General features: G+C 39.7%; 3 protein-coding genes and 2 non-coding genes across 7 annotated transcripts in view; 3 read left to right on the forward strand and 2 right to left on the reverse strand.

Annotated features, from left to right (window-relative positions):
- Positions 1-6,858, forward strand: part of LOC132497348 (histone H4) — a 313,717-nt gene extending 306,859 nt beyond the window's left edge. Inside the window, exons 5-6 of one of the 2 annotated variants that reach the window (XM_060110479.1) lie at positions 45-334; positions 6,546-6,858. In XM_060110479.1, the coding sequence (XP_059966462.1) occupies positions 45-334; positions 6,546-6,858 (603 nt within the window). Of the gene's footprint in view, positions 1-44; positions 335-3,964; positions 3,982-6,545 lie in introns of those variants that run through there. The other variant, XM_060110480.1, reaches the window with a different exon arrangement.
- Positions 6,859-8,011: 1,153 nt separating this feature from the next.
- LOC132497385 (histone H2B type 1-K-like) lies at positions 8,012-8,392 on the reverse strand. Its single transcript, XM_060110529.1, has one exon. It carries the CDS (start codon positions 8,390-8,392, stop codon positions 8,012-8,014), a length of 381 nt encoding a protein of 126 aa, XP_059966512.1.
- Positions 8,393-8,705: 313 nt separating this feature from the next.
- Positions 8,706-14,275, forward strand: LOC132497372 (histone H2A type 1-J). 2 transcript variants are annotated; one of them, XR_009533579.1, is made up of 3 exons: positions 8,706-9,100; positions 11,332-11,509; positions 14,209-14,275. XR_009533579.1 is itself a non-coding variant. In XM_060110512.1 (2 exons), the coding sequence occupies exon 1, from the start codon at positions 8,706-8,708 to the stop codon at positions 9,090-9,092; it is 387 nt and encodes a 128-aa protein (XP_059966495.1). In that variant the 3' UTR covers positions 9,093-9,100; positions 11,332-11,525. The 2 variants fall into 2 exon arrangements, 1 of the variants encoding a protein (XP_059966495.1); XM_060110512.1 differs by lacking the exon at positions 14,209-14,275 and having other exon boundaries at positions 11,332-11,525.
- Positions 14,276-20,734: 6,459 nt separating this feature from the next.
- TRNAV-UAC (transfer RNA valine (anticodon UAC)) lies at positions 20,735-20,807 on the reverse strand. Its single transcript has one exon. It is a non-coding gene; the product is annotated as a tRNA-Val (tRNA).
- A 4,253-nt stretch (positions 20,808-25,060) lies between these two features.
- TRNAT-AGU (transfer RNA threonine (anticodon AGU)) lies at positions 25,061-25,134 on the forward strand. Its single transcript has one exon. It is a non-coding gene; the product is annotated as a tRNA-Thr (tRNA).
- The last annotated feature ends 1,580 nt before the right edge of the window (positions 25,135-26,714 follow it).

Consider the following 26,714-nt stretch of genomic DNA (forward strand, 5'->3'; position numbering starts at 1 on the left):
ACAAAAGAAGTACTACGCTGACTCGAATTTAGCACACGGTGCAGCAAGTACCTGACCAGGCGGCCTGCGAGAGCGCGCCGGCCACGGGCGGCGTGAAGAAGCCACACCGCTACCAGCCCGGCACGGTGGCCCTGCGCGAGATCCGCCGCTACCAGAAGTCCACGGAACTGCTGATCCGCAAGCTGCCGTTCCAGCGCCTGGTGCGCGAGATCGCGCAGGACTTCAAGACAGACCTGCACTTCCAGAGCTCGGCCGTGATGGCGCTGCAGGAGGCGTGCGAGGCCTACCTGGTGGGGCTCTTCGAGGACACCAACCTGTGTGCCATTCACGCCAAGCGCGTCACCATCATGCCCAAGGACATCCAGTTCCCCTACAGATCAACGGAGAGCTTCGTGGCACGATAGTCTCCCTCACCCAACTACTGTCAGCCACATACGTTTTCCCTAACAGTACATGTGCCACGAGGCAATGTTGCTACGTTAAAATATTGGGATTACATCTGTAGATGTGACACCACTCTGGAGCCCGAGAAAGGTTTCTCATATTTGGGGTGCGGCCTAAATCTCAAATGTTGTTGCCTCAGGAGAACTTGACAGGTTAGTTATTTCTAACGAACTTTAAACCGATCAAGACATTTGAGGAAATGTTTTCCATAACTATTGCTATTGAAATGTTGCCAAGTGTTGCCAGTCACGCAGACTTAAACTTCTGCCTCGTAGACTTAAAGTAAGTGTGGGGTAAGGAAAATAATATAGAGGATTATGATATGGTTCGACAAAGTAGTTAGTAAGTAGTGGAGAAATGTAGTGTGTTGTGGGCTCCTGACAGAAACCAAGTCAGCAAAGCTGATAAGGGTTACCTTTGAAAGAGTTATTTGATGTGACATTACAAGTAACTTCTGTTGCTGTAACCAAATGAGGAATACCCCTTCCAATGGTTTTTACTGCCTAGGTTGCAGAATCTAGCCTCTTACTCTCCACTCACTGAACTCTTTTAATTGATGTCATCTCAAAATAAAAGACGTTAACTTTTTTTTTTTTTTTAATATCGTGAACACCTTTGGCTGTGTGGTGACTAAGTGGAAACTTCTCAGAATAATGTTTTAAGTGTACAAAATGCAAAAGTTGCAAAAAAATTTATTACATTACAGTTATCAAAGAATTTTTTAAAAGAATTTGATAGAGTGACATATGTGCTTATATAGTTAACACACTACATAACAGTCTTTTGGGGAGCCTAACTGCCATCAGCAATAAGATAAGTATAAAAGATGGTTTAAGATAACTCAGCAATTGTTATGAAAAATGAAACATCTGTGATTTCCACTGGGTAACAAAGTAACAGGTACTGAGGTTTGAGGCCTAAATTCATAATAAAGTGAAATGCCAAAGTTCAGTTAAAGGTTAATTAAAATATATTTTTTTCTCCATCTAAACTCATGGACTTCCCCCCTCACCACTACAGCCACCACCCCATCCACATCCTGCTGATTTTTATCCTCAGAGGCATTGTGGCATATATGGATCCCAGGTGAAAAACTCTTGCTGTAAGATTTGGTCAATCTAACCCATTCTTTTGCAACTTAATTATGATTTTTCACTGAAACTGCCTCTTCATAGCTGGAATTTCTTTAGCACTTAAGTCCATTAATATCTCATATAATTATTCATACCCTTTTATTGTCTTTGTTTTTTGTACTTAAAATAGAACTACTTCCAATCCTAGTATAAATAAGACTCTTGAAATAAAAAGAAATGCTGACAACAGTATCTAACAATGCTAGACACTCAAATGACCCATCAAAAAACAGTAAAATATTTGACTTTTCACAGACTTTTTAGATGTTACGTAACGCAATGATTTCATTCATTATTCAATTGTTCTGTCTTTAAATACGTCTTCCAATTGTAGGGAAGAAACATAATTTTTCCTCCACCCTTCTGAGTTCTTGGCTAAGAGCCTGTAAGCAGATAGATTAGGGGGTTCCCGCACCTGAGCAGGGATTGAACCCGGGCCCTTGGTAGTGAAAGCGTGGAATCCTAGCCACTGGACCACCGGGGAATTTCCAGAATGGATTTATTTACATAAAAGAAGCCATTTTGGCCTAAGCCATTTTGTGATCTAAGCGTGGCGGCAATGCTTGCCCTTGAACGTGTCTCATTAATCAATGATCTTAAGGAAAGTAAGGGAGTGCAGGAACAAAGGAAAAGCAGTCAAGACACAATAGTTCAACAATAAAACAAAGTCCTAGTTCCTCCTCAAGGGATATAGATAAAAATCTGATACAGTCTTTGGGTTCTGCAGGAACTAAGGCCCCCACCTAGGTGGACAATGAAATGATAATTTTGCCCCTAGTGACTTTAGATCAACTAAAGCTTGGACTCTGTCAACCTTTGCTCCAATTCTGTGCTGAATTCTCTGCTCGAGCCCCTTCATGAATATGCATGTACCCTTAGCTTAAAACTTCCCCAGTTTTGCTGTTCACGGAGACACTGCTTTGGGAAGATTCCCGGTGTTCTCCTTACTTGCTGCAAATAGTAATAAATTCTTCCTTCTCCTGATTTTTGGCTTGGTTGTGTCTTTTGGTGCGACACCCACCAAGAGGTGAACCCAGTTTTCAGGTAACAAGCCCTGTAATAAAAGCCAAATTCGAAAGAGAAAAACAAGTTTCTTAACAACTATACCTCATCTATACATGGGAGAAACCCAGGGAAAAATGAGTACCTCTAGAGGTGCCTTAGAATTCCAGGGAATTCCCTGGTGGCTTTCACTGCCAAGGTCAATCCCTTTTCACTGCTGAGTTAAATCCCTGGTCAGGGAATTAAGATCCTGCAAGCTGTGAGGTGCGGCCAAAAAACAAAACAAAACAAATAAAAAGAACTCCAGCTTAAATACCATCTTCCGCTAAAGATGGAGATGTAGGGAGGTCAGGTACGGGGAGGTTAACAGGGAAACAAGGGTAAACTTTGTTAGACATATTTAAATTGATGCCTTCTCCATTGATAAGGGTCTAAAGTTGTTTACTAGGATTAACCTTTGTTCTTCCTGGGAAAGAGAGGAGGAGGGACATCTCTGTAAATCTGTGTCCTGCTTTTAGGGAAACAGAAGGAAAGCAAGAAGATTTTCTTGGATCTGCTTCATCTCAAACGCCTCTGTTCAGCGAAATAATCCTTATGCTAAATGGTGTATTTTGGGGTGGCCTAGTCTGCTCCCCTTCAACACCAAATACTAACATTTTGTTGATGTATACTATTGTCTGTATTAATGTAAAAAATCTGAACTCATGCATTATATTTTAAATGATACACAGAGAATATTTCTAAACAAGTTTTTGGAAATCATTCTAAGAGTTTTGAACAGAGGAATGGCATAACCTGATTTACATTTCTTTGAAAGTTCACTAAGGCAACTGTATGGTGAATACAAAGTTTAGAAGTAATGATATAAATTAGGAAGCTATTGCAGTGGTCTTTTTGAGAGATAATGGTGGTTTGGCTTAAATTGGGGTAATAGACAATGGTTAGGTATAGGATATATTTCACAAGTGTAACCAATAAAGTTTGCTGCTGGATTTGATTTGTATTGTGTAGGAGAGGAAAAAAAAATTTCCCTTTGAATTCTTGACTTAGACTGCCTAGAATAAAAGACAAGTGAAAAAGAGAAAAACCACCAAAAATTTATTAACATGTAAACCTCATGTATACAGGAGAGACACAAGAAAAATGAGTAAACTCCTCAAGATGGCCCAAGCCACCACCTTACACACCGTCATTATCTAAAGACAAAAGAAAGTTGTGTCGGGAAGGGGGCCCACATTATCAGAAAAAAAACATAAGAAACAAGGGTTTGTTATGCAGGTTAAAGTGGGTGCCTTCTCCCATAAGATCTTTTTCATGATTTAGAATCATCCTTCCCTTCATAGTATAGAGAGGGAGACACAAATGGAGCTTTCCTCTATAAATATGTGTCTCTTACAAAAAGGTAACTTCTGTTTTCAGAGATTCACCTGTCTATGCTGTTTCTCAAAAATAATTAGTTCAAAATAACCCTTAGGACAAAGAGACATACTTCGGGATGGCATATTCAGCCGCCCTTCAACAGTGAAAGAACATAAAGATACAAAGAAAATACTGGATTTGAACTGTTCATCTCAACATATTAAGTCAGTTACTATGTTAGAAAACGGCCCGAAGAGCATGGTATTTTTATCAAATAATATATTGTATGTTTATAGAACAATAAACCTTTGCTTATCAATTTCAGAAATTATAAAGAATCTGACAAACTTTTCAGATATCTATCCATTGCTAGTCTTATAATCACTAGTTGTTATGCAAAAACTCATGAAATCGGTTAGGAAGGGAGGCTAGTAGTTGGTGGGAATTTTACTCATTTTTAAAGTAGAGAAGGGGGCCTCCCCTGTTGGTCCAGTGGTTAAGACTCCACGCTCACAATGCAAAGGGCCTGGGTTCCATCCCTGCATGCCGCAGCTAAAGACCCCGCAGGCTGCAACGAAGGTCCCGCGTGCCACAGAAGACCTGGCTCAGCCAAAAAAAAAAAAAAAAAAAAATGTAGAGAAGGGTCTGTAAAATATAATCCAGTTAACTAATGTTGGGAAAATATAATGTAAAACAAAAGAAGAGAAAGTTTATTATTGAATAAGCTTAATGCTTATTCAAAATATAATGCTCTACACGGGCAATCTTTTAAAGAGATTGCAAAGAGAGAAAAGAATCTCACTCTTTTATATAGGTAAGTAGATCCAACCCATTACATTAGGTAGGTTTTGCAATCTGGAGTCAGGAAACTGGGAAATAGATACGATTTTCCTTGATGATTAAAGAGAGGACTCTAAGGTCCTTGAGGAAACTTTCCTGAGTTAAGAGGCTGGCAAAGGGCTTTTTTTAGCCACCTTACGTACATTTGAAAAGGACAGAGAAAGAAATTTTGAAAGAGAAAAAGGAAAGGAAAGGGACACTCAGGGAGAATTAAACCTCTTATTTTCAACTTGTATTTGCCCTTAAATTAACTTGTTGAATTATGCTGGATATATACCCATCTCTGTAATATATACTGAATTTTGTTCCTGTTGGTTGAATCATTTTTGTTTTTGCAAAGGTTTTTATTTATTTTATGAAATTTATAGTTTATAGGAGTACTTTGAAAATACTGTATTGCAACCTTGCTAAAAGTAAATTTCATTGAAATAAAGGAAAGTGAAAGAAAATCATTGAATAACAATGGGATTATATGCTAATGCTGAAAGAAGGGATTCAAATTTCTCAATTTAAGCAATAGTAAAATAGTATATATTTTTTAAATTAAGTATATACAACCAAGAATGTTTGAAATATATAATCATTCTTTTAATAAAGGCTTTCTTAGAAAGACAAAGGTAGACTTTCTTTTCTCTGCATTTGAATTTTCTACTTGTTCACTAATGACAAATTAACTGCTCTTCTAATTAATGAACGTTAAATTTTTTTTTTAATTATATGTTACCTAGAAAAAAAACTACTGAGACATTTAAAGACCCAGATTCGGTATTGGGCAGGTTAGGAGGACACAGTACTTCAAAAATAAGAAATCTACCCTAATAAATTTTATAGATTTAATACAATTAAGAGTACTAAAAGAACTACTTTGTTGCAGCTAGATAAAATGATTTATTTTTCTATAATAGTAGAAATTAATTTGAAATAAATAATTATGAGGTATGAATTCACTGGCAAATACTTATTTTTCAACATTACAAATAATTAAAATGCTACAGCACTATACATAGACTGATCAGCAGAATAAAAACTCAAGAAATAATTTTAAGTGAAATATTCAATAAACGATCAATTAAGTTCCTCAAATCAGTGGAGAAAATATTTACTGTTATACTGATTAGCCAGCTGGTTAATTTTTTAAAAGTTAATTCTCTATACAAGAAACCAAGTCTGGATTATTATAGTTAAATTTTTTTAATGATTCTACCCATTATCAGTAAAATAATAATAGGAACTTACATTAAAAATGAAAATTGACACACATTTGGTGGAAGAGAATTTAGCAATATACCTGGAAGATCTTGAAATTCTCTATTTTATTAGCCCATTTTGCTCTATTTCTAGGTAATATATTTCCCCCATATATTAGGAGAAAAACTTCACAAAATGGTATTAACTGTATGCAAATACTGGTAGAGAAAGAAGACATGTATATAAGTAGAGATAAAAGCAGAATATTTTATTATCTGTGCTATTTTATGTATCATCTACAATGTTAAAGTTTTGTTGTTTAACAAGGGTGAGGAGCGAAACACATTAAATGAGAAAAGGGGAGAAAAATAGCCTACGTCTTGAGGAGTCAAAAGAATTAACTGAAAGAGAACAAACGGGAGTAGTACGGCTGGCTCATTCCTTTAGGTCTTTAGGTCCCCTCCCCCAAGCCAGAGGGATTCCCGCCACAGCTCTTCTGGTTTTCACTCTGGTCCGCAGAGGTTACTTTTTAAAAGGAGCTGCGACAAGTTGAGTGCAGTTTTCTGCTCATTTCCTGAGGATGTCTGGACGTGGTAAGGGGGGGAAAGGTTTGGGGAAAGGGGGCGCCAAGCGCCACCGCAAAGTCCTGCGCGATAATATCCAAGGCATTACCAAACCCGCCATCCGCCGCCTGGCCCGACGTGGAGGTGTCAAGCGCATCTCTGGTCTCATCTACGAGGAGACCCGTGGGGTGCTGAAGGTGTTCTTGGAGAACGTGATCCGGGACGCCGTCACCTACACCGAGCACGCCAAGCGCAAGACGGTCACGGCCATGGACGTAGTGTACGCGCTTAAGCGCCAAGGACGCACCCTCTATGGCTTCGGCGGCTAAAAGGAAAAAGTTTGATCCTGTTTATTAAAAAGGCCCTTTTTAGGGCCCCCAAGTTTTCAAAGAAAGGGCTAAAGTAATAATCCGTCTGTACACTGGTGTCTTAAACCATTTAACATAGATCGCTCAAGGCAGTTCACATAGATAACTCTAGGGTGTGGAAAATGGGCTGAGCACAGTATTTAGTGATCGCGGGCCAAGATTCCCCCAGGCACGGGTGGGGCCTCCATCTAGCTTCTCGGCTGCGGGTTGGATTTGTCTGGAGGCCTGAGTTTTATGAGACCAGAGGCCCGGACTCAGGCTCCACTCTAAAATCTCCCTCCAGTCCTTTATATTTCTTAATGTCTGGGGTGAGGGATATGACCTTGTTTCCCCCCATTTTACCAACCATCTGTTACTTGTTTCTCTAGCCGTATGTGTTTTTTAAAAACTAGTAAATTGACCACATAAGATCTTTTTGGTGAGCCCTCATATTACAATATCTTTACTCTGAAGACATGTTTCTCTTTGCTTTGCAGACTTTGTTCCTCCTGGCTGGGGTGGGTGGGGAGGGGGGCGGGCAGGGAGGGCGGCGCAGAGTTCTAGCATTGTCCTGATTCCAAATGGGCTGGAAAGGCCAAAATTTAAAAGCCGAGCGAAAGCATTGTTTTGCCAATTTAATGCCCTTACCGCCATTCTGTATCTTTTTAAGCACATCGTACGGCCAGGGACATGAGATAACTGCTGAGTTAAAAGGCTGCATTTTGGGAGGTCATTGGAGACCCAAGTTTACTGACACATAAATGCATATTAGAACACCGGTGGTGGAGAAAAAAGGACACGTGTCACAGAGGCTGTTAAGGCTTAAACAGGAAGCCACTGTACCTCACACAGAAGACCCCCGAAACAAGAATGATTCGCTTTGTGTTCACGTGTTAACTTACCAGATCTAAGGGCCGTGTTTCTGAGGCACTTGGTAGTATAATTGGTTTCCTTCTATTCAGAGGCAATTTACGACCACAGTACGTATGATTCAGTACAATGGAATTCTCAATCGCTCACGTTATCGCTAGAACTTAAACCTAAATTCAGAGTCCGTATTTTCAGCTCTAATACTGACAACTTAGTGGCTCTTAAAAGAGCCTTTGGGGTTAGATATAAAAGTTACTTGACAAATTTACTTGGCGCTGGTGTACTTGGTGACAGCCTTGGTACCCTCGGACACGGCGTGCTTGGCCAGCTCCCCGGGCAACAGCAGGCGTACGGCCGTCTGAATCTCTCTGGACGTGATGGTCGAGCGCTTGTTGTAGTGCGCCAGGCGCGACGCCTCGCCCGCGATGCGCTCGAAGATGTCGTTGACAAACGAGTTCATGATGCCCATGGCCTTAGACGAGATGCCAGTGTCTGGATGGACCTGCTTCAGCACCTTGTACACGTACACGGAGTAGCTCTCCTTGCGGCTGCGCTTGCGCTTCTTGCCATCCTTCTTCTGCGCTTTGGTTACCGCCTTCTTAGAGCCCTTCTTCGGGGCCAGAGCGGACTTCGCCAGCTCAGGCATGATCTATAAACAAGCAACGTAAAGCGACAAAAAACAGTTGGGACGCAAAGTACCTCCTTTATATAGAAGCTCTTATGCAAATAAGGTAAGTCGAAGTCCTATGTCTGATTGGTGGCTGTTCAAGAAGCCGTCCGAAATTAGTTCTGCCCAATCAGAACGCAAGAATCCCAATTTCACCTTTCCATTGGCTAAAATGAAGCCACATCCTAACCAATGACACACCTTCTTTTTCGCGCCCAATAAGGGTTATAAAAAGTGCTGTCCTTGCACTTTCCCTTTAGTAGCTGTTTGAGGTGACGTTGCCGAGCTCGTAATGTCCGGACGAGGCAAACAAGGCGGTAAGGCTCGCGCGAAGGCTAAGACCCGGTCTTCGCGGGCCGGGCTTCAGTTCCCCGTGGGCCGAGTGCACCGCCTGCTCCGTAAAGGCAATTACGCCGAGCGGGTCGGGGCCGGCGCGCCGGTGTACCTGGCGGCGGTGCTGGAGTACCTGACGGCCGAGATCCTGGAGCTGGCGGGCAATGCGGCCCGCGACAACAAGAAGACGCGCATCATTCCGCGCCACCTGCAGCTGGCCATCCGCAACGACGAGGAGCTCAACAAGCTGCTGGGTAAAGTCACCATCGCGCAGGGCGGCGTCCTGCCCAACATCCAGGCCGTGCTGCTGCCTAAGAAGACCGAAAGCCATCATAAGACCAAATAAGTAACAAGGTGAGAAAAGCTGAAAAACAAAGGCTCTTTTCAGAGCCACCTACACTGTCAAAGAGAAAGCTGGTACACACAATCTTGTGTTTTGAGTGATAAGATTACAAAGTGCTTCTGTTCTCTTAAGGGGGTGGAGCACAACTCCAATAGTAATTCGGCACTTGGTCTGAACTGAAAGGACTACTTGCAGATTCACATGGACTAGTATGTGCAGGAGAGGCTTGTTCACAAGTTGGGAGGTGAATCCGATAGGCAAGTACCTGAAGTCAGTTAATAAAACTAATGTTACCTAGAAGTAGTGTCCTTAGGCAGCCAAAATACGGATGCACTGATGGCTTTTAGGAAACTTTGCAATTCTGAATGTACTGTTTAGAAAAGTCCTTTGAAAGCATCCTGGTTAAGTGACCTTACTAAAGGATAGTTTCATCAGATGATGAAATTCTTAAAATTCCACTCAGCAGCCGTTTACATTTTCTTTAGGATTTAATTCTAATGGGAACTAGAGTTTGTCGGTTTAAAATATGCAGAATTTATTTAATCCCATATTAGTAAATCCTTGGTCCTATTTCTTTGGGACTCATTTAATGCACTTTTGTAGTAACTCAGGATACAACAGTCAATTCAAACCTAGAAAATCTACCTCCCTGGAGTTTACTCTAGGTGAGGGAGCCATAAATAAACATGTGAATATATAATATGTAAGATGATACACATCCTGTGAAAAACAGAGGACATAAGCCATATTTTAGATACGGGGTAAATGGAGATTACTTCTTAAAAGTGTTACTTGCTCAGAGACCTACATAAATTTAAAAAAGAACGAGACAGGCAGATACTAGAGGAAGAGTATTTCAAGTAGAGGGAACTGAAAATGCAAAAGCCTTAGGACAGAAAATGTGTTTTTCTTGGGCACAACCAGAAGGCCCATTAGGCGATGAACTTAAAGGGGGGTGGGGGGGGGGGAGGACACCATAATATAGGACTTCGGGTGTGTAAATTAATGTGTATAAGTAATCAAAAGCAATAGCAACCCTGATCTCTGAGATAATAAATTTGATAATACAGATTAGCTAGATAGAAAAAGCTGTGGAATCCAACCCACTTTTTAGAAAAGACACCATAAAAACAGTATTGACTGGGTGGGGGGGTGATGAATTGGGAGATTGGGATTGACATATATACACTATTGATACTATGTACAAAATAGATAACTAATGAGAACCTACTGTATAGCACAGGGAACTCTACTCAGTGCTCTGTGGTGACCTAAATGGGAAGGAAATGCAAAAAAGAGGGGATATACGTATACGTACAGATGATTCACTTTGCTGTACAGTAGAAACTAACACAACATTGTAAAGCAACTACACTCCAGTAAAAATTAATGTAAAAAACAATATCGACTTTATTATGTGGTTCAAAAACTGAAAGATTGAGAACATAGTTTATAATTCAATACAGGATTTATTTGCTACTCCTAGTCTTTGCTTGCAGAAGCCCTGTCGAATGAAGTGCTAATAAAATGCAAGACACCCAGGAAAAAAATTATGGTGATATAGTGATGTAGGTTGAGTTCTCTGGAAGCAGATGCTGAGATGGAGTTTGGGGTGCAAGACGTTTATTAGGGACCAACATCTGTGAAGGAAGGAAGGAACTAGGATTGGACAGAGAATGTCAAACTGTGATACAGGCCAGACAAACATGTGGGGAGCAATGGAGCCTGTATTGCCTGTCAGAGTTGCCCCACATTGGGTGAAAATGTCTCTGGATCAGGCTTTACTTCTGCCACTGATGTGGACTGCCCTGAGAAAGGGTGTGCCTTGAGTTGGGTGGAGATCTGCAACTCTGGGGAACCCTGGAGATAAGAGCTGCTGCCTATATACTAAGTGTACTCTGCAGTTGGGCAGCAAGTCTTTCCTTGGTGGGGGATCTGGATACTGCATTTCCATGTCTATGACATACATTAACATGAATATAAATATCAGTGTTGCGTAATGTCTATGATGGTATTTGTAAAACTGACTTTAGCATACATAGTTTCTTTACCTTCATTGGGGAATTTAAAAGGGATGTGTTTTCTTTTTAGAGAAATGAGAAAACTTACTTTCTAAAAATCTTTACTAATTTCATATACTCCTGTAAGAGTTTTCGATGCCACAATCATTGCAAATGGAAGGTGATATAAAACAATAAGGAATATGAGAGAATCTTCCACTGGCCTTTTCTCCCTCCTCCAGATCCAGCAATCACTTCACTTATCCAGTCCTGGGTTCCAGTTTTGTACCATAATGTGAAGGCTTCAAAGTAAATAGTTGAGGCCCCAAAAGAGAAGAGAATGAGGCTTTAAAGAAAACATGGAAGAGATATTCAGTGCAGACATTTATGGGCTACATATGTAACATGAATGCGCTTGAGGTGGGTATCATTCCAGTTTCAATTTATAAAAGAAATGCTATGGGACTAAATGTTTGAGCCTCCTGCCCCCCTTTCATATATTGAAATCCTAACCCCGCAATGTGATGGTATTTGGAGGTGGGGGCTTGGGAGGTAAACGGGTTTAGATGAGGTCATGAAGGTAGAATCTTCATGATGGGATTAGCACTCTTGTAAGAAGAAGAGACCAGAGCTCCCCACCCACTCCTGGAGCCCACAAAGAAGAAATCACATGAGCACACAGAGAGGTGGCAGCACCTACAAAGCAGGAAGCAGGTCTTCACCAGACATGGAATCTGTTGGCACCTTGCTCTTGGACTTCCCAGATTCCAGAACTATGAGAAATAAATGTTTGTTGTTTAAGCCACCCATCCTATAATATTTGTCATAGCAGCCCAAACTGAGTAAGACAAGAAAGAACAATGTAATTTATTCAATCGGATTCTCAATTTGTAAGAAATAAAGCTATAAATCAAGATATTAGCTACCTCAGCACAGAACCCACACATAACTGCCTTCTCTTAACTATCTGGTCTTATACACTTTGGTCTAAGGTATGAGTAGGAACGTTAAAGGGAGATGTTGAAAAATTTGTACATGGACAATTTTGCAGTCACTGATTGGTTGGGATAAGAGGTTGACTGATACCCACAGGATAGATCATCATTTCTACCCCATTCTTAAGAGCCTCCTTCATCGTGGAAGCCCTCTGGTGGTCATTTTGGGGTAACTCATATACTGACTGTGTCCTTGTACATTACACTCCACAAGACCTTCATGATAATAATTTTCTAGTCATGTTTTCCATGTCCTTGATTAGCTGGATAACTCACTAGTCACTGTCTATAAATTAGTAAAGATACATATAGACTCGCTTTTCCTGCATCAGGCCAGATTCCGTACCATAAGAAGTGGACAACCAGATGTACCACCCAATATTCTGCTGACGGGGGATTTCTTTTCACTACTCTCTCTCAAGACCTCCCATCTCTAAGTGGAGGCATAACTTGTAGCTCACAGCTATCCAATTCTACTAGTGCTAAAATGCTCTGCAAAGCCACTCTAAACAGGGCCATGATTGTTAATCCTTTGTTAGCTGGTCATAGGGAGTTTACCAAGAGGTTATAAAAAAGAGTTGAAGGAGAGGTGGCAAAGCAATAGAAACAGATAGCACAGGAGTCTGAGCATCACACATCTTGCTCAGACCATCACAGATCTGGTCTTGTCTATAGAATTTCATTTTAAAATGAAATGCTACTGTGATATACATCTTTATAATTTGGTAGATCATAGGACACCCAGTTCCTGGTGAATATTTTGGGGCACATATTTGCTTTATGTCCCACTGTCAGGCATTCAGTAATTAAAATGGCTCAGTAGATGCTAGAGGCTACTTTTCAAATAAATAATAGTTGCCATCAGAGTAAGACTTGGGCTTATTCTAAATCCCCTGGTGTGATACTCTTCATGAGTTTTGCAAGAGTCTCCTTAGAGCATTTCTGTCTGCCATGCATAACTCCAGACCAATGACTCTTATGCATCATAAAGCCCAAGTGGCAGGAAATGCACTTCAAAGTGGGGCCTACTGAAAACCAGCAGGCTTACAAATTATCTGATAGCTGGTGAGGGTAGCATATCCAGATATGGTACATGTCACTTTGGGGAAATAAGAATGTTAGTAGCTCAAAGGGTAGCAAGAGAACTTTTCAGATGAAAGAAATAAAAACTGATAGGAAAGATCCTACAGAGGTTATTATTATTATTACTATTACTATTATTATTTGGCCACACCACATGGCATCTTAGTTCCCCAACCAGGGATTGAACCTGGGCCCAAGGCAGTGAAAGCATGAAGTCCTAACCACTGAACCATCAGGGAACTCCCCTTACAGAGATTTTTTTAAAAATAATATAGGAAAGAGAGGGAAGCGTTTCTGGAGCTATGCCCCTGAGTAAGAGAGTTTTAAATTTATTTTTAATAGAAAATTTAGGAAAGTCAGAAGTAGAAAAGTCCATGGCATTGATAAACATAGAGCTAGCAGGTTGGATTAGGCCACCCTGTCTCTTATCCTACTCAGAATCACTGTAGTAAAAGTGTCAGGCAAAATCCTCAGAAAGACTTTCAAAAATAAAAAGCACAAGAAGAGAGGCCATTTTCTAGGCCTGTGCCACACCAAGGACTAACACACAGGACTGGCTTTTCTCTCTTCTTATAGAGAAGCACATGCAAATCAGTCCAATTGCCAAAAACACCCCAGCAGAAAATGCAGAAAAGCACTTGTGTCCATAAATAGGGTGCTTTCTAAATAGGGTGAGAGGAAGTCCCTGAGGGAAAGAAAGGAAGGACAGGTCCAACGCGAACAGGCCTGAGACAAAAGCAGCCTGCATTCCCTGTACAGGCAGCATTTCCTTTCCTTCAGCTTAGCTGAGCTCATTTCCTTGAGACAGAGAATCCCTAGCTCTCTTCCCTGATCAAATTAATACTGGGAAGCAGGTAATTCTTCAGCAAACCTGCCAGTAATTAGGGTGGCTTTGTGTGATCTAGAAGAAAGGAGATAAAGAAAATCTCAGAAAATTAAAGACATCATTTTGGCTCTGCTAAAGAAGCTTTATATGGTCACCTGCTGAGGTAATTCTGAACTCCTTTGCCTTCATTTTCTAACGGTTTTTCCTTCCCACAGCCTCTGCACTCAATAAAGCCATTTGTGTGGCCACATACTGTTGGGAGAAGTTGCCTCCATAAAGGATTGGACTGGAATCTCTGTGCATTCATTCATTCATTGTGCACCCGAGCAATATTCATAAAGAACTTACTAAATGTGGAACCCTGGTGATAGACTATTGAACACGACAGTTATCTCCTCTTGGAGCACAGTTGGGGAGGGGAGGGAGGGAGGGAGGAGACTGACATTAATTTAAAATAACTTTAGTAACTAATACATCATAAGAAACTGATATGGGGACACTGACAAAAAAATAAAAGAAGGATCATGGAACAGAGAAAATAAATTTGACTTAGACCAAGAGGAACGTGTTGTGTGGAGAGCAGAGTTCAAAAAAAGCTTCCCCAGTGAATTCAATGGAGAGCTGAAGCATGAATGGAATTCAACCAGGTAAAGAGAAGAAGGGAAATCATTCTGTACCAAGGAAAGAGCACGTCCAGGACCCTGACTCTACTGTGCGCAGGCAGAGGTGTCTGTGACGGGGTGCGGGCGGCCTGTAGAGCTTCCAGGCCATACAAGAAGCACTGTCCCCTGTCCCCCTCGGGCAACTGGCAAAACTGGAAGAAACAGGTTTCAATGAGGTGTAAGCACCCCGAGACACCGAACATTTTCTCAGTTGGGCAGGCTGAGTCCAGGGGCGTGCCAGATTCACAGATGTGTGTTTCAGGATGGAGCCATATCCCTTCCTTTGAACTCACTTTTGGCACCTGATATGATGCCAGATTCTATGCCAAGCACCTGGAGATTCTGACCAGTTTGGCCAAAAATGCGACCCAGTAAGGTTCAATTCGAAGCAACACCCTCTCCATTCTATCGCTGGAGGTCTGAGGACCACGCTTTTTAAAACTAAGCAAGAGACCTGCATGGGCTGGAAGTGGAAGTGAGAGTAGTCAAATCTGCAAGTGTTAGCAACCCCAGAGAGGAGCCATCATGTTTGGAAAATTCCATGTAGTGAAACTTAATTTTGTTCCTTTTGGTTTGTTTGCCAGGAGCAACATACTGTATTAGCAAGTGGAGGAGCAGAATAGGGCAATAAACTGAGAAGGCATTTCTAAATAAAGACAGAAAACAAAGTGCATGTTTCTTTAGATGACAGAAATAGATGTTCCTGAGAAAAGAGCAGAGGTAGCGCTCTAAAATAGATGCTCCCTGATGGCATGCTGTGATCGTATAGTGGTTAGTACTCTGCGTTGTGGCCGCAGTAACCTTGGTTCGGATCCGAGTCACACCAGGAGCTTTATTCCTCATATGCACATCACCGAGTTTTTTCCAACACTGCCATGGAGACAGCTTCTCTAAAACCTTTGCAAAATTGAAGACAAATGTTCAGCATCCTGCTGCCACTGGAGAGCCAAACAGAAAGTATCCATGGTTTTGGGGGGTTTTTATGTTTGTTTTGGGTTTTTTTCCTCCAATTCTTCTCTTCCCAACCATACCCATGTCCAACACTCCTGTTGGCATTGGCTGGAAGTCCCAATGAAGAAGTTGAGGTAATAACAATAAAAATAGAAAACTTTTCCTTTTAAACAGGATGAAATGACTGTTTAAATGCAGATCTGGTTTATTGTGGCAATCTTTTCTTGCACACAAAGGACTGATTATGAATCACACATTTCTTTTTTTCTTCTTTTGGATGCATTTTATTTTTTTTTAATTTTTATTGGAGCATAGTTGATTTACAATGTTGTGTTAGTTTCTGCTGTACAGCAAAGTGAATCAGTTATACATATACATATATCCACTCTTTTTAAGATTCTTTTCCCATATAGGTCATTACAGAGTATTGAGTAGAGTGCCCTGTGCTATATATACAGTAGGTCCTTATCAGTTATCTATTTTATATATAGTAGGGTGTATAAGTATCATGGTTAGGTCAGTGCTGAGAAACTGTAAACTTCGATAATCTGGGAGAAATTAGAGGAACTTTTAGGGGGTGGGGATCATGACTCAAGAATAGCCACTATCTCTAGCCTCTTCAGTTTCTTGAGTGAGTTAGAAAGAGGCAAGTGGACTGGGTAAGTGGGAGTGGAAGAGCGTTGATCTGAAGTGGGGAGGTGGCTGGAAAGCAGAAGCAGTAGATGCTACCTGGGGACCACAGTGAGATGACTAAAAAGAAGCAGATCCCCAGAGGAGCGGTGACTTCACTTCTCATAGCACAGCACTCTGAGAATACATATATGGCACCTCATCTCCCCTGGGCCTTGTAAATTTTCAGTGCTCAAAAAAATACTGTCTTCTGCCTTCTTTCTCATATTTTTAGCAGCTTATTAGAAGTTTCAGCATGAAGATATCTTCTTCGATTTCCTAAAGCCTTCCCTTCATAGGGCTAAAATAGCCCCCACTTCTTCCCCAAGTGTCCACCTGACACGGATTCTGAAACTCGAACCAACAAAGCTTCAGAGATATTGTAATTAAGATGAAATGTCTTATATTTTCAGTGTCATCCCTTCAGCAGCCCAGATTTGAGGCTGCTTCCCAGTAGTCTAACAATATTCACAATGACCATCCATGTTCATCTGGATCACATCTACTTCAATTTTCTCTTTTGTGTGTGTTATTTCTACTCAATTTTATAAGGGTGAGTTCAAGGATCAAGTATGTATTAACCCAGACTGTCTCCTATCAATTTTTTTCCCACCAGTGAGTGAGGAAACTCAGATTTAGAACAGAGACAAACATCTTGATCTTTCAATTCTCTAGAACATACTCTCTTCAGCAGTTATTGGCCTGAGTAGCGGAAATCCATGTACTATGGCCCAGAGGCTACTTCTTGGTAAGAGGGTTAGGGTCCTAAATCTGGCACAGAATTAACTTGTAGTGCCAGGCTAGTGATGGGTTAAAGAAGACTTACACTTGGCGATTTGCTCAAAAAGTAGAGAGCTTGCTTGGCATGCACCACATGATACTTAGTGCCAATACATTTCTACTAGACATGTCAGTTTCTCTGGTTCACAGTTACATTGTGTAGCTTTGCATGATATCACTAGCAAATCTGATATAAACTGAGCAGGGGAATTATAAGATTAAAATTTTGTATTTTCCAGGTGTCCTTTTATGATTGCTTGAATATTGGTTGGGAGCATCATTCACAACCCGCCAATCACATTTGCAGAGGGAAAACTGCCCTCCTCTATCTATGGCACTCATGGTCTGCTTTTTAATTTCTCTGTGCCTCATCATCCTCATCTTTCAATGGAAGTTAATGAGAGTTACCACTTTCTACAATTGTTCTAAAGATTTAAGGACATAATATGCATGGGGCACTAGCTCAGCGAGGTACAAACCAAAAACATGACAAAATAAGCCATTGTTGTTATTGTTAAATAAGTAAATAAATAGAATTGCTATCTGTGCCTTTGTAGTAGTAATGTTGTAATCACTGATGCTGAACTCAGCATCTACTTAAATTGACTACAGTCCTCAGCTATTTTGATGGTGCTAAGCTAATTCCAGCCATGGCAGGAAGAGTTTTGTCTGTCCTCAGAATTAAGGTTCACTTCAAGATTTCAGCTAGGCTAATTATTAGCCCCATGCCTGCCAAAATGTTTGCCATAGTGTTACCAAGGCTGTTTCCCCAGAATCATACCCCTGCCCCCTCCGTCGAATAGAAACCAACTACTCTTATCTAAGTTTCAGGAGGAAGCTGCAAAGAGAAAAAATATAAGAACTGGTTAGAACCAACTACACGCAAGATGGCGGAAGATTTGACTTCCAGTAGACCTTGAGCCTCATTATATGTTTATTAGAATACATTAGCATGCTAAATGACACACCCACCAGCACCATGACAGTTGACAGTTACCATGACAACAATGGGACAAGCTCATACAAGGACTGAAAAGGAGGACTGCATCAGTTCTGGGCCTAAACCACACCAGTGTTCTCTGATGAGTCATGAATATTCCACCCACTCTTTCCAATTCCCTCCTTTCTACCTCCATTCTCTTATATAGGTATTTGTTTCATTATTTGCCTTGGTCTACATTGTGCTATCTATTCTGTTCCACTGGTTTATTTATCTATCTCTGCAAAAATACCACACATATTAATTACTATCCTTTAAAATACATCTGATGTTAGAAAAGAAAGCACCGCTAACATTCTTTTCTTCTCTTTTAAAATAATTTAGTTTGCTAAAGCTCTCTAGTTCTTCCAAGTATTAGAATCTGTTGGAATTTTGATTGAAATCTCATTGTATATATACAATTTTATATAATTTTAAAGAAATTTTGTATTTTTATTTTATAGAATTTTTGCTCTCATTAATATGTTGTATCACTGCATTTATTTAGGTAGTTTTTTTATCTTTCCATAATATTTTATAACTTTCCCTGTGAAAGTACTGTACATAATTTGTCAGATTTATTCTTAGGTATAATTTTTAAAACCTTATTTTCTATGTATTTCTGAATTAAAATTATCAACAGTTATGTAGCAAATGTGTAAAACTCATTTATTGATTTTAAACATTTATTGATTCTCCAGTTTTCTCTGTAGATATCATCTGCAACTAATGATTACTTATTTATTCCTTTTCACTCCTTATACATATTTTCTAATTTTAAACCAGCCTAACGAACTATTATTACTCCTCCCATATGGAATAAGTAATCATATTTTTATTCGCACAATTTTCAATAGGTCTTATTATTTCAACCCCAAATCCATCCACCAGTTATTTAAATCTCTTTTAGGGTGTTTATCCACATCCAGGTTTCTCTCAACTTCATCTCCTTGAAGAATTCTTCCCCAGACATTTCTGAACTCTTACAGTCTGGTCTTGCTCCCCTTAACACTCCATATGTATGATATTCCCGTCATCCTGGACTATCCCTTCACTTATCTCCTATGTTGCACTTGCATCTCATACTTTCTGTATCCCAAGTCTTCCTACTTCTTACCCACACTTTCATTTTGGTAGAACGAATCCTCCCATGGATCCCAAGAAAGGAAGTACTGAAAGTAAATTATACAAGGCAGTGTATATTTGAAAATGTCTCTCTTTTACACTCATACTTGATGGATACTTGGGTTTCATATCAGATTCTAGGGTGGATTTCATTTTCTTTCAGATTTGAATCCATTGCTTTATTGTCATCTAGCTTCTGGTGCCAATTTTGAAAAGTCAGCTACTCTGTTAATTTATCTTTCTGTGACTTTTCAAAAATCCTTTTTACTGACCACTCAGTGATCCCTGCCTATCTAGATTTTTTTTTTAGTGTTGTGATATGTACCTAATTTTTTGAGGTTTATCATCCTTGCATTTTCCCTGTTCTTTATATCAGGAAGTAATACTACTTAGATATTGCACATTCTAGAATTTTCCTCTAATAAACTTATTATTTTCTCTGTATCACTAACTGTTTTGCTTGATATTCCAGGATATTATCACACTTTATGATCTATTTATTAAAATTTTCATTTCTGATAATATATTTTTATCTTACAAATGCCTCTTTCCTTGTGTAAATACACTTATCTTTATTTCAGTATTCAATGTTGTCTCCCATCTCTCTGAGTATATTGATATTGGTTTATTCTCAGCATTGTTCTACCTATGTAGCCTTTGTCCATAAGTTGCTTTTTGTTTCTGTTTTTGTTATATTTCTTTAATACATTCTTCAGAAATATCATGATTCTGACTTTCTGTTCATGGTTTAGAGCAGGATATGTGAAAGTCTATTGCAAGCTCTGACCCTTTGGACGGTGCTTGCTTACTTTGAGTGGAACTGGGGTCGAAGAGGGTTGGGAAGAGCACTGGGTAAGGTCAAGGTTTTCATAGTTGTCTCTTGTCTTTAGTCTGGAACCTCAGCCATCAAACACATCAAATGCCTCTCAGGACAGAGATCGCTGTTTTATCCTTTTAGGAGCATAAACCTGGAGCCTTCTTCCTGAGACTTCCAGGCAGGAGCTAGGAGAGCTTGACTTTCTAGGAGAGAGAACCTGAGTCCCCTGAAGAATTGAGAAATGCTGGAGGGGTCAGCCTCTGTTGAGCCCCGTCCACATATTTCTTTGGCACTGTTCCCAATCTGAGGCCCAGTCTACACCCTTTTGGCCTAAAATCGGATCCTCGCCCCTCCGCCCAGTTTTACAATTTTAGAAATTCTTGCTGATTAGGCTCTCTCACTCTTGAGGTGAGAAAATGTTTATTGTCCCCAGCGCTCAGGCCTCATTGAAATCTATTTCTGCTTGACTTTTATGATGACTGGAGATAACAGAAATAACAAGACTATTTTATGATGATTGGAGATAACAGAAATAACAAGACTATTTTTCGGTGACAACCCGATGCTCCACACTGCCTCAGAGAGCTAAGCAGTGTATGAAAGTGGAGCTCCCAAAGGAGAGTCGGGAGAGAATCTGCAATTCTGTTCCATAAATAGCTCTCAGACGCCTAATCTACAAAAACAAAAAAGAAAGCGAAAAACCCACTGTGTTAGCTTTGGAGTGAGAGAAGGAAAATGAAAAGAAAAGGTCTACTAGTTGGTTCCACTGGGGCTCGAACCCAGGACCTTCTGCGTGTAAAGCAGACATGCTAACCACTACACTATGGAACCAGATGTGAGTGTAGCTCCTGTCCCCAGATACAAAAGTTTCTAGAAAAATACATCAGAAAATATAGCTATTCAATTCAAAGATAGATAACTTGGAACACAGGAAATTTTGGAGCTTAATTACATTTCTAGTGCATCTCACTCATGCACAAGCTTGAAATATGTCCTCAAGTTGCATCATCTGTGAACACATGATTCTTGATTTGTGCCCCTTTGAACGCTTCTAAACTAATCTATATTTATCCAGTCACTCAGAGAGTATTTATTTTGAGCCTACGTGCCAAGCACTTGTCGAAGTGCTGCAGATAGAGAAGTGCAACAATTAAAACCCCCGTGTGTACGCATCTTTTGCTGTAGTTCCTAGCAAATAACCGGGGCTGAATAAACGTATCTTTATTTCAAGGGAATTATAAACGAAGTTAGCAGCACTCACATGACCTCCCTTTTTTTGCAGCTGGGTTAGAGCTGGCCAATTGGGGACTGCTCACTAAGTTAAACTTGGGATATTTGTGCATTAAGGTGGGAGGCAAAAAAAAATGTTTTCAATTGTAGGGGTTCAGAGCATGCCACCCCAAAATATGCCTCTCTGGTATGTTGATTATCTTAAGCTAAAGACACTTGAAAAACAGCAGATGCAAGAAGGGCACTCTTACCTTCCTTTTTCTTTCCAAAAGCAGGAGATAAAATACCCATATGCCCTCTCTGTACCAGAAGGAAGGAAGCATTCTTATCACCAGAGACTGGGGAGTCCAAGCAGAGAGAAATCTGTACCAAAAAACCTCCTTAAACTAACCCTTATCTTCCTAGTCACTTTTCCACATAATTGCCCTAGTCCAAACCCTTTCATCTTGGCACGTTTTCACAACATTTGTCCAACCTAGTGCATAAGCGTTGGGCTCTGATTGCTTCTTTGAGTCTTCATTTTTCTTGTGAGGGCTCCCACGTACATGTAAAACTTACTTAATAAAATTTGTACATTTTTTTACTATTAATCTGTTTTATGCTAGTTTACTTCTCAGGCCCAGCCAGAAACCCTAAGAATAGAGGAGAAATTTTACTTCCCGTTCACAATCTCTCTCCCCTCCCTCCTTCCTTGTGATATAATATTGGTCCAACACATCTCCTTCAAACTCTGGGCCCTGATATCCAGAGCCTTGTTGAAGAGTTGGGAGCCTTTTGGAAATCGAGTCACTGGTGGGGGCCACCAGACTGAGGAGGTTGTTTGCAGGTCACATAATCCTAGCTGTTCAAGGTCTTCTCAGTTTTCACTTCTCTTTAGAATCAATTTACTTAAAAACTGATGGGCTTGGGGTGGTTATACCAAACTGATGGTGGGCAAGGACCACAGTGGAAAGATTCAACCATGTACCTATTAAACACTGCCTACTTGGATTTTTTTTCTACGCTCTGGAGGTAAGGTGTGGGATTATAGGAGAGCGAAAAATAGCCAAATAGCCTGAGCACAAAACAGAAACTCATAAGTTTTCTGGAACAAGCGTGAGGGGTTTCCAGTTCTTATCGATAAAGGACAAATTAGAAAATAAGCTCATGTGCCAGAAGCAAGGATTGAACCCAAGCAGATATGCAACTTATAAACTTTAAGTTCAAAACCTTCCCACTCACTAATCACAGCAACATAAGATTCTTGTTCTCATATCTTTTCTTAGAAGAAACCAAAAAGTATTTGTTTACAATCTGGGGAGTCTAGGATTGACCTCATAGGTCCATGAGACATTGGCCCAGGCTTACAAGAATATAAACAAAAAACAAATCTTTGGGAGGTTCTTTGATGGGAAATTCATAAAACATAATTCAAACAATTATTTTCATAAAATTTATTATTTATGTGCTATGACTTGTGCTGGGTTGTTAGACTCTCCCTGACCTTGCAGACATATATTTTAACAGAAAAAGCACACAATTTTACTAAATACATAATTTCATGAAAATGTGAGGAGGCTAAGTAAAGGAAGTGTAGGATGCTACTTGACCACCAACACATCCTGGAGACCCTTATTAAATCAAAACTTAGGACACTAGAAGACACAACCCCAATAGACTATCATATAAAAACCCAGTACACTTCTCTAGATATCTAGACAGATCATGTCTCAAATATAAAAAAGAAAATCTACACTTTTTAAAAGAGAGTATTTTTTAACCTAGTAGCAGAGAAAGACCCTTTAAGCATAACCTCAAAAATACAAACCAGTAGGGGAAAAAAAGATAAATCCTCAATAAAATCAAGTCTCTGCCATGAAGTTCTGTCAAAGTCAACAGATAGGTAACATAACAGTAGACAATACTGCAAGTTCTAAAATTCACAATAGACTAATGACTACAATATACAATGTACCCCAGGTATATCAACATGAAAAATACACCAACCTCTATACGAATATGGACAAATGATAAGAAAAGTATCAGTGTACATAAGATGCAATTCGAATGCCTAACAAACATATAGACAGATGCTCAAAATCTTTAGAAAATATAAATAAAATTCTAAAGAAAACAATGATGAGATTTATCACTTTACACATATTAGATTACAAAGTAGAAAGCTGAATAATGTTAAGCCTGGGCAGGGATAAAGGGATATGCAATGCTGGTGGGAGTGTAGACTGATGAAAATAAACTGGGATTAATTAGTATACATATATATATATATACACTAATCAGTGTGTGTATATATATATATATATACACACACACATATATATACACACTCGCACAAGTACATAAAGGGGGATGGATGAGGAAGTGGTGTTATATGGAGTGGGAGGACAATGGAGGCAACCTGTGAGCCCAGCACTGGGACAGAAGAGAGGAAATACAGTGCCCATTATGGGATCTTACATAGTAATTAGAAGCAATGATTTAAGTGCACACAGAGCAACTTTGATGGATCTTAAAGTCATAATGTTCTTTTAAAGGCATAAGAATATATATCATTTATATAAATTTATAATATATGTGCACAAAACAAAAATGTCAATTTTGCAAAAAAAATATATGATCAAAGTGATACACAATAAACAAATTAGAAAAGTTGTTTAGGTAAGGAGAGGAATGGCAGCAGGACATAGGGACAAAGGGAATGAATAAATCTTGTTGTAAGAAAGGGAAAGTAGATTAGGCACGGGCTAGACAGGCAGGGAAGAGCTGAGGGGTGCCTAGAGGAAATCGGGTATGTAGATCTGTCACAGGATCTCCTAAGTGATTTCTCTTTTCTCCAGGGTCTTGCATTTTGTGGATGTTCAGTGAATACATAAGCCCTTGTCCTTTCCCTTAAAGCACAAGGCACAAAGCGGTTATTTAAACATTTCAGAATGATGGTCTCATCTATTCTTCCCCCACGCTAAGCTGTATTCGGCCAACATGCCACAACCCCTTCTGCAGTCATCAACCTGACCTGGAAACTGAGAAGAGAGGTCATGTGACTCTGCTAAGACAAGCCCTGCATCTTGCCCAAGTTAGAGGCTCCCACGGCATCCTGCGGGAGTTATTTACCACATTGTACCCTAATTTTCTCTTTAATTCTCTGCATCCTCCACTCATTTTTACAACCTATGAAGACAGGAATCAAGTCAGTTTTAACTCAACGGTGCAATGAGCAGAATCTCCTGTGCATCAGCGTGTCCTTATCTTTGCTTGCTTTCTTGTGCCAGGTTAGATAAAATAGAAGGAAGAATGATAGTCTTGCTCATGTGCAGTGAATTAGCTCAGAAAGTAGCACCGTGGGCTCTGTAACCTTGCGGTAGCGGAATTAGTGCTTACATCTCTCGTTGTTTGGGGGGGGGGGGGGGGTTGGAGGGAGAAATTTTTAAAACTTGCTTTATTTCCCTGCTTCTAGAATACAAATCCTATAGATGAAGGAGTTTTCGTTTGGTTGGTTCGCTGCTCTATCTCCAGTACCTAGAAAATTACCTGAAATACAATAGTGACCCCATTTGTTGACAAAATGAATAACGGGGAAAATTTTTTAATGTGTTGCAATATCCAATATTTCCTCTAGAGGGCAATAGTCACCATGAAATAGGAATTTCACTCCAATTTAAAATAATTTTTAAAACCTCGCGCTGAAGAATGCATTTTTGTTTTTTAATGTTGAAGTTTCTGCTTTAGTGTAGAAATATAGTTCAGAAACACAGGTGCGTTCTCTTTGTCACAAAATCAAGTACGTTTCTGGTAAAATGCTACATTTCACAGAAAATGTTACAAATACGATATAACTGAAAGGTAGTTCGAAAGGGGGCCCTGTGGCTTAGCTGGTCAAAGCGCCTGTCTAGTAAACAGGAGATCCTGGGTTCGAATCCCAGCGGGGCCTTCCCCTCTCGGTTTTTGTATTTCAACAGTGTAGTTGCCCCTAAACATGCTAGAGATGCATTGAGGAATTTATATTACTGGTAAAGTCTGTAATGAATTGTTATTCCAATTGTGGAGAGTCTTCTTCCAGATAATAGCATCACAATATGAAGAGTTGTGATGAAGGGAAAAGTGAATATGTTTCCTGTAATTGATAGAAAGTGATGGATTTGCTAATGATTGGTATATGAATTGAGCACAAATTATCTTGCAGTATCTGATAGAGAGTAAGATTTCAAATTCTGTCTTGGAAGTTCAGTCTCAGCTCTCTTAAACTGTGACATCCAACATAGTCAGCTAAATGATGGAGTTTGTTTATCAGTGTCAGGCAAAGAATTAATAAGCCACGACATTTGGTTTGGAATCAGACTCATTTTTATTTTTAAGAACAAGAGAGCAATGTCAAATGTAGACCCTCATCATTTTGGTTTTGTACAGCCCTAAGAACTGTATTTGCTTGTGCATCAGAAGAACCTACTGAGTGCACAGGGGGGAAATTGGAGCTCAATGACATTTTGAGGAAATAAATCACAAGTAGATTATCACTTTCTTGAATCTTAAGTGACATTGTAGTTTATAGCTAAAATGTACACTGTGTAGCACTGGCCTATACATTGGGCTTTTCCCTTTTATCTAGAGAAATTTCAAAGATTATGACTGGAGTTCCACCAGAGTCACTGTCTTTTCACTTTAGTAGAAACAGTCCTGCACTATGCCTGAAATCCTGTTTATACTTCACTGGAAACCTGGTTTCATTTTCCTCAGTTTATCCATAGAGTTCTTCCCCATCTACTTCCCAAGGAATGTGAGCAAAAAAGGTAGTCATGAAGGGTAGCAGATCATGCCACCCCAAAATATACCACTTTGGCATAAGTACTATTGTGACCTGAAGACAAATGAGAAGAAGCAGATACAAGAAAAGCTCACTTCACTTTCCTTATTTGCCTATAAAGCGGGACATACAAAGTATATAATACATTTAAAAAGTACCCCCCCCACCACCACCAGGAAGGGCAAAGATTAATCCCCAAAGACAATTTTAGACCCTATCAGCCTGGAATCTAAATAACAAATTTTACTAACTAGCCTTTCTAAAGTGAAAGATCTGATGAGAGTTTATAGCAAGACTAGTGCCACTAACAAGGAATTTTGGAACAAGAATAGCAAGGAATAACAGAGCCATTCCAAAATAAATTTTAGGCAAAAATCTCTGTAGGCATAACAATCAACCATATTTTCAAAGAAGACAGAAAACAGTGCATCTAATTTATAAATGTGAATGAACATAATCTTTACAGAGAAAAAAAATCTTGATACATAACATACAATAATTCTGAGGCACAATATGCCATGAATATCTAAACCATGTAATAAGAATATATAAACAATATATCAACAATATCAAGCAGAGAGATTCAATAAGTCTGGAGTAGGTCCTACACATTTATATATTAATAAGCTTTCACAGGTAAGTAATGTAAATCCTCAATTGAAAGCCAGTTGCCTAGATGTTAGATTCAAAGTGTACCAAGTTAACATTTA

Source organism: Mesoplodon densirostris, chromosome 10 (genome assembly GCF_025265405.1).
Source record: "Mesoplodon densirostris isolate mMesDen1 chromosome 10, mMesDen1 primary haplotype, whole genome shotgun sequence".
In the NCBI taxonomy this organism is placed as follows: Eukaryota; Metazoa; Chordata; class Mammalia; order Artiodactyla; family Ziphiidae; genus Mesoplodon; species Mesoplodon densirostris.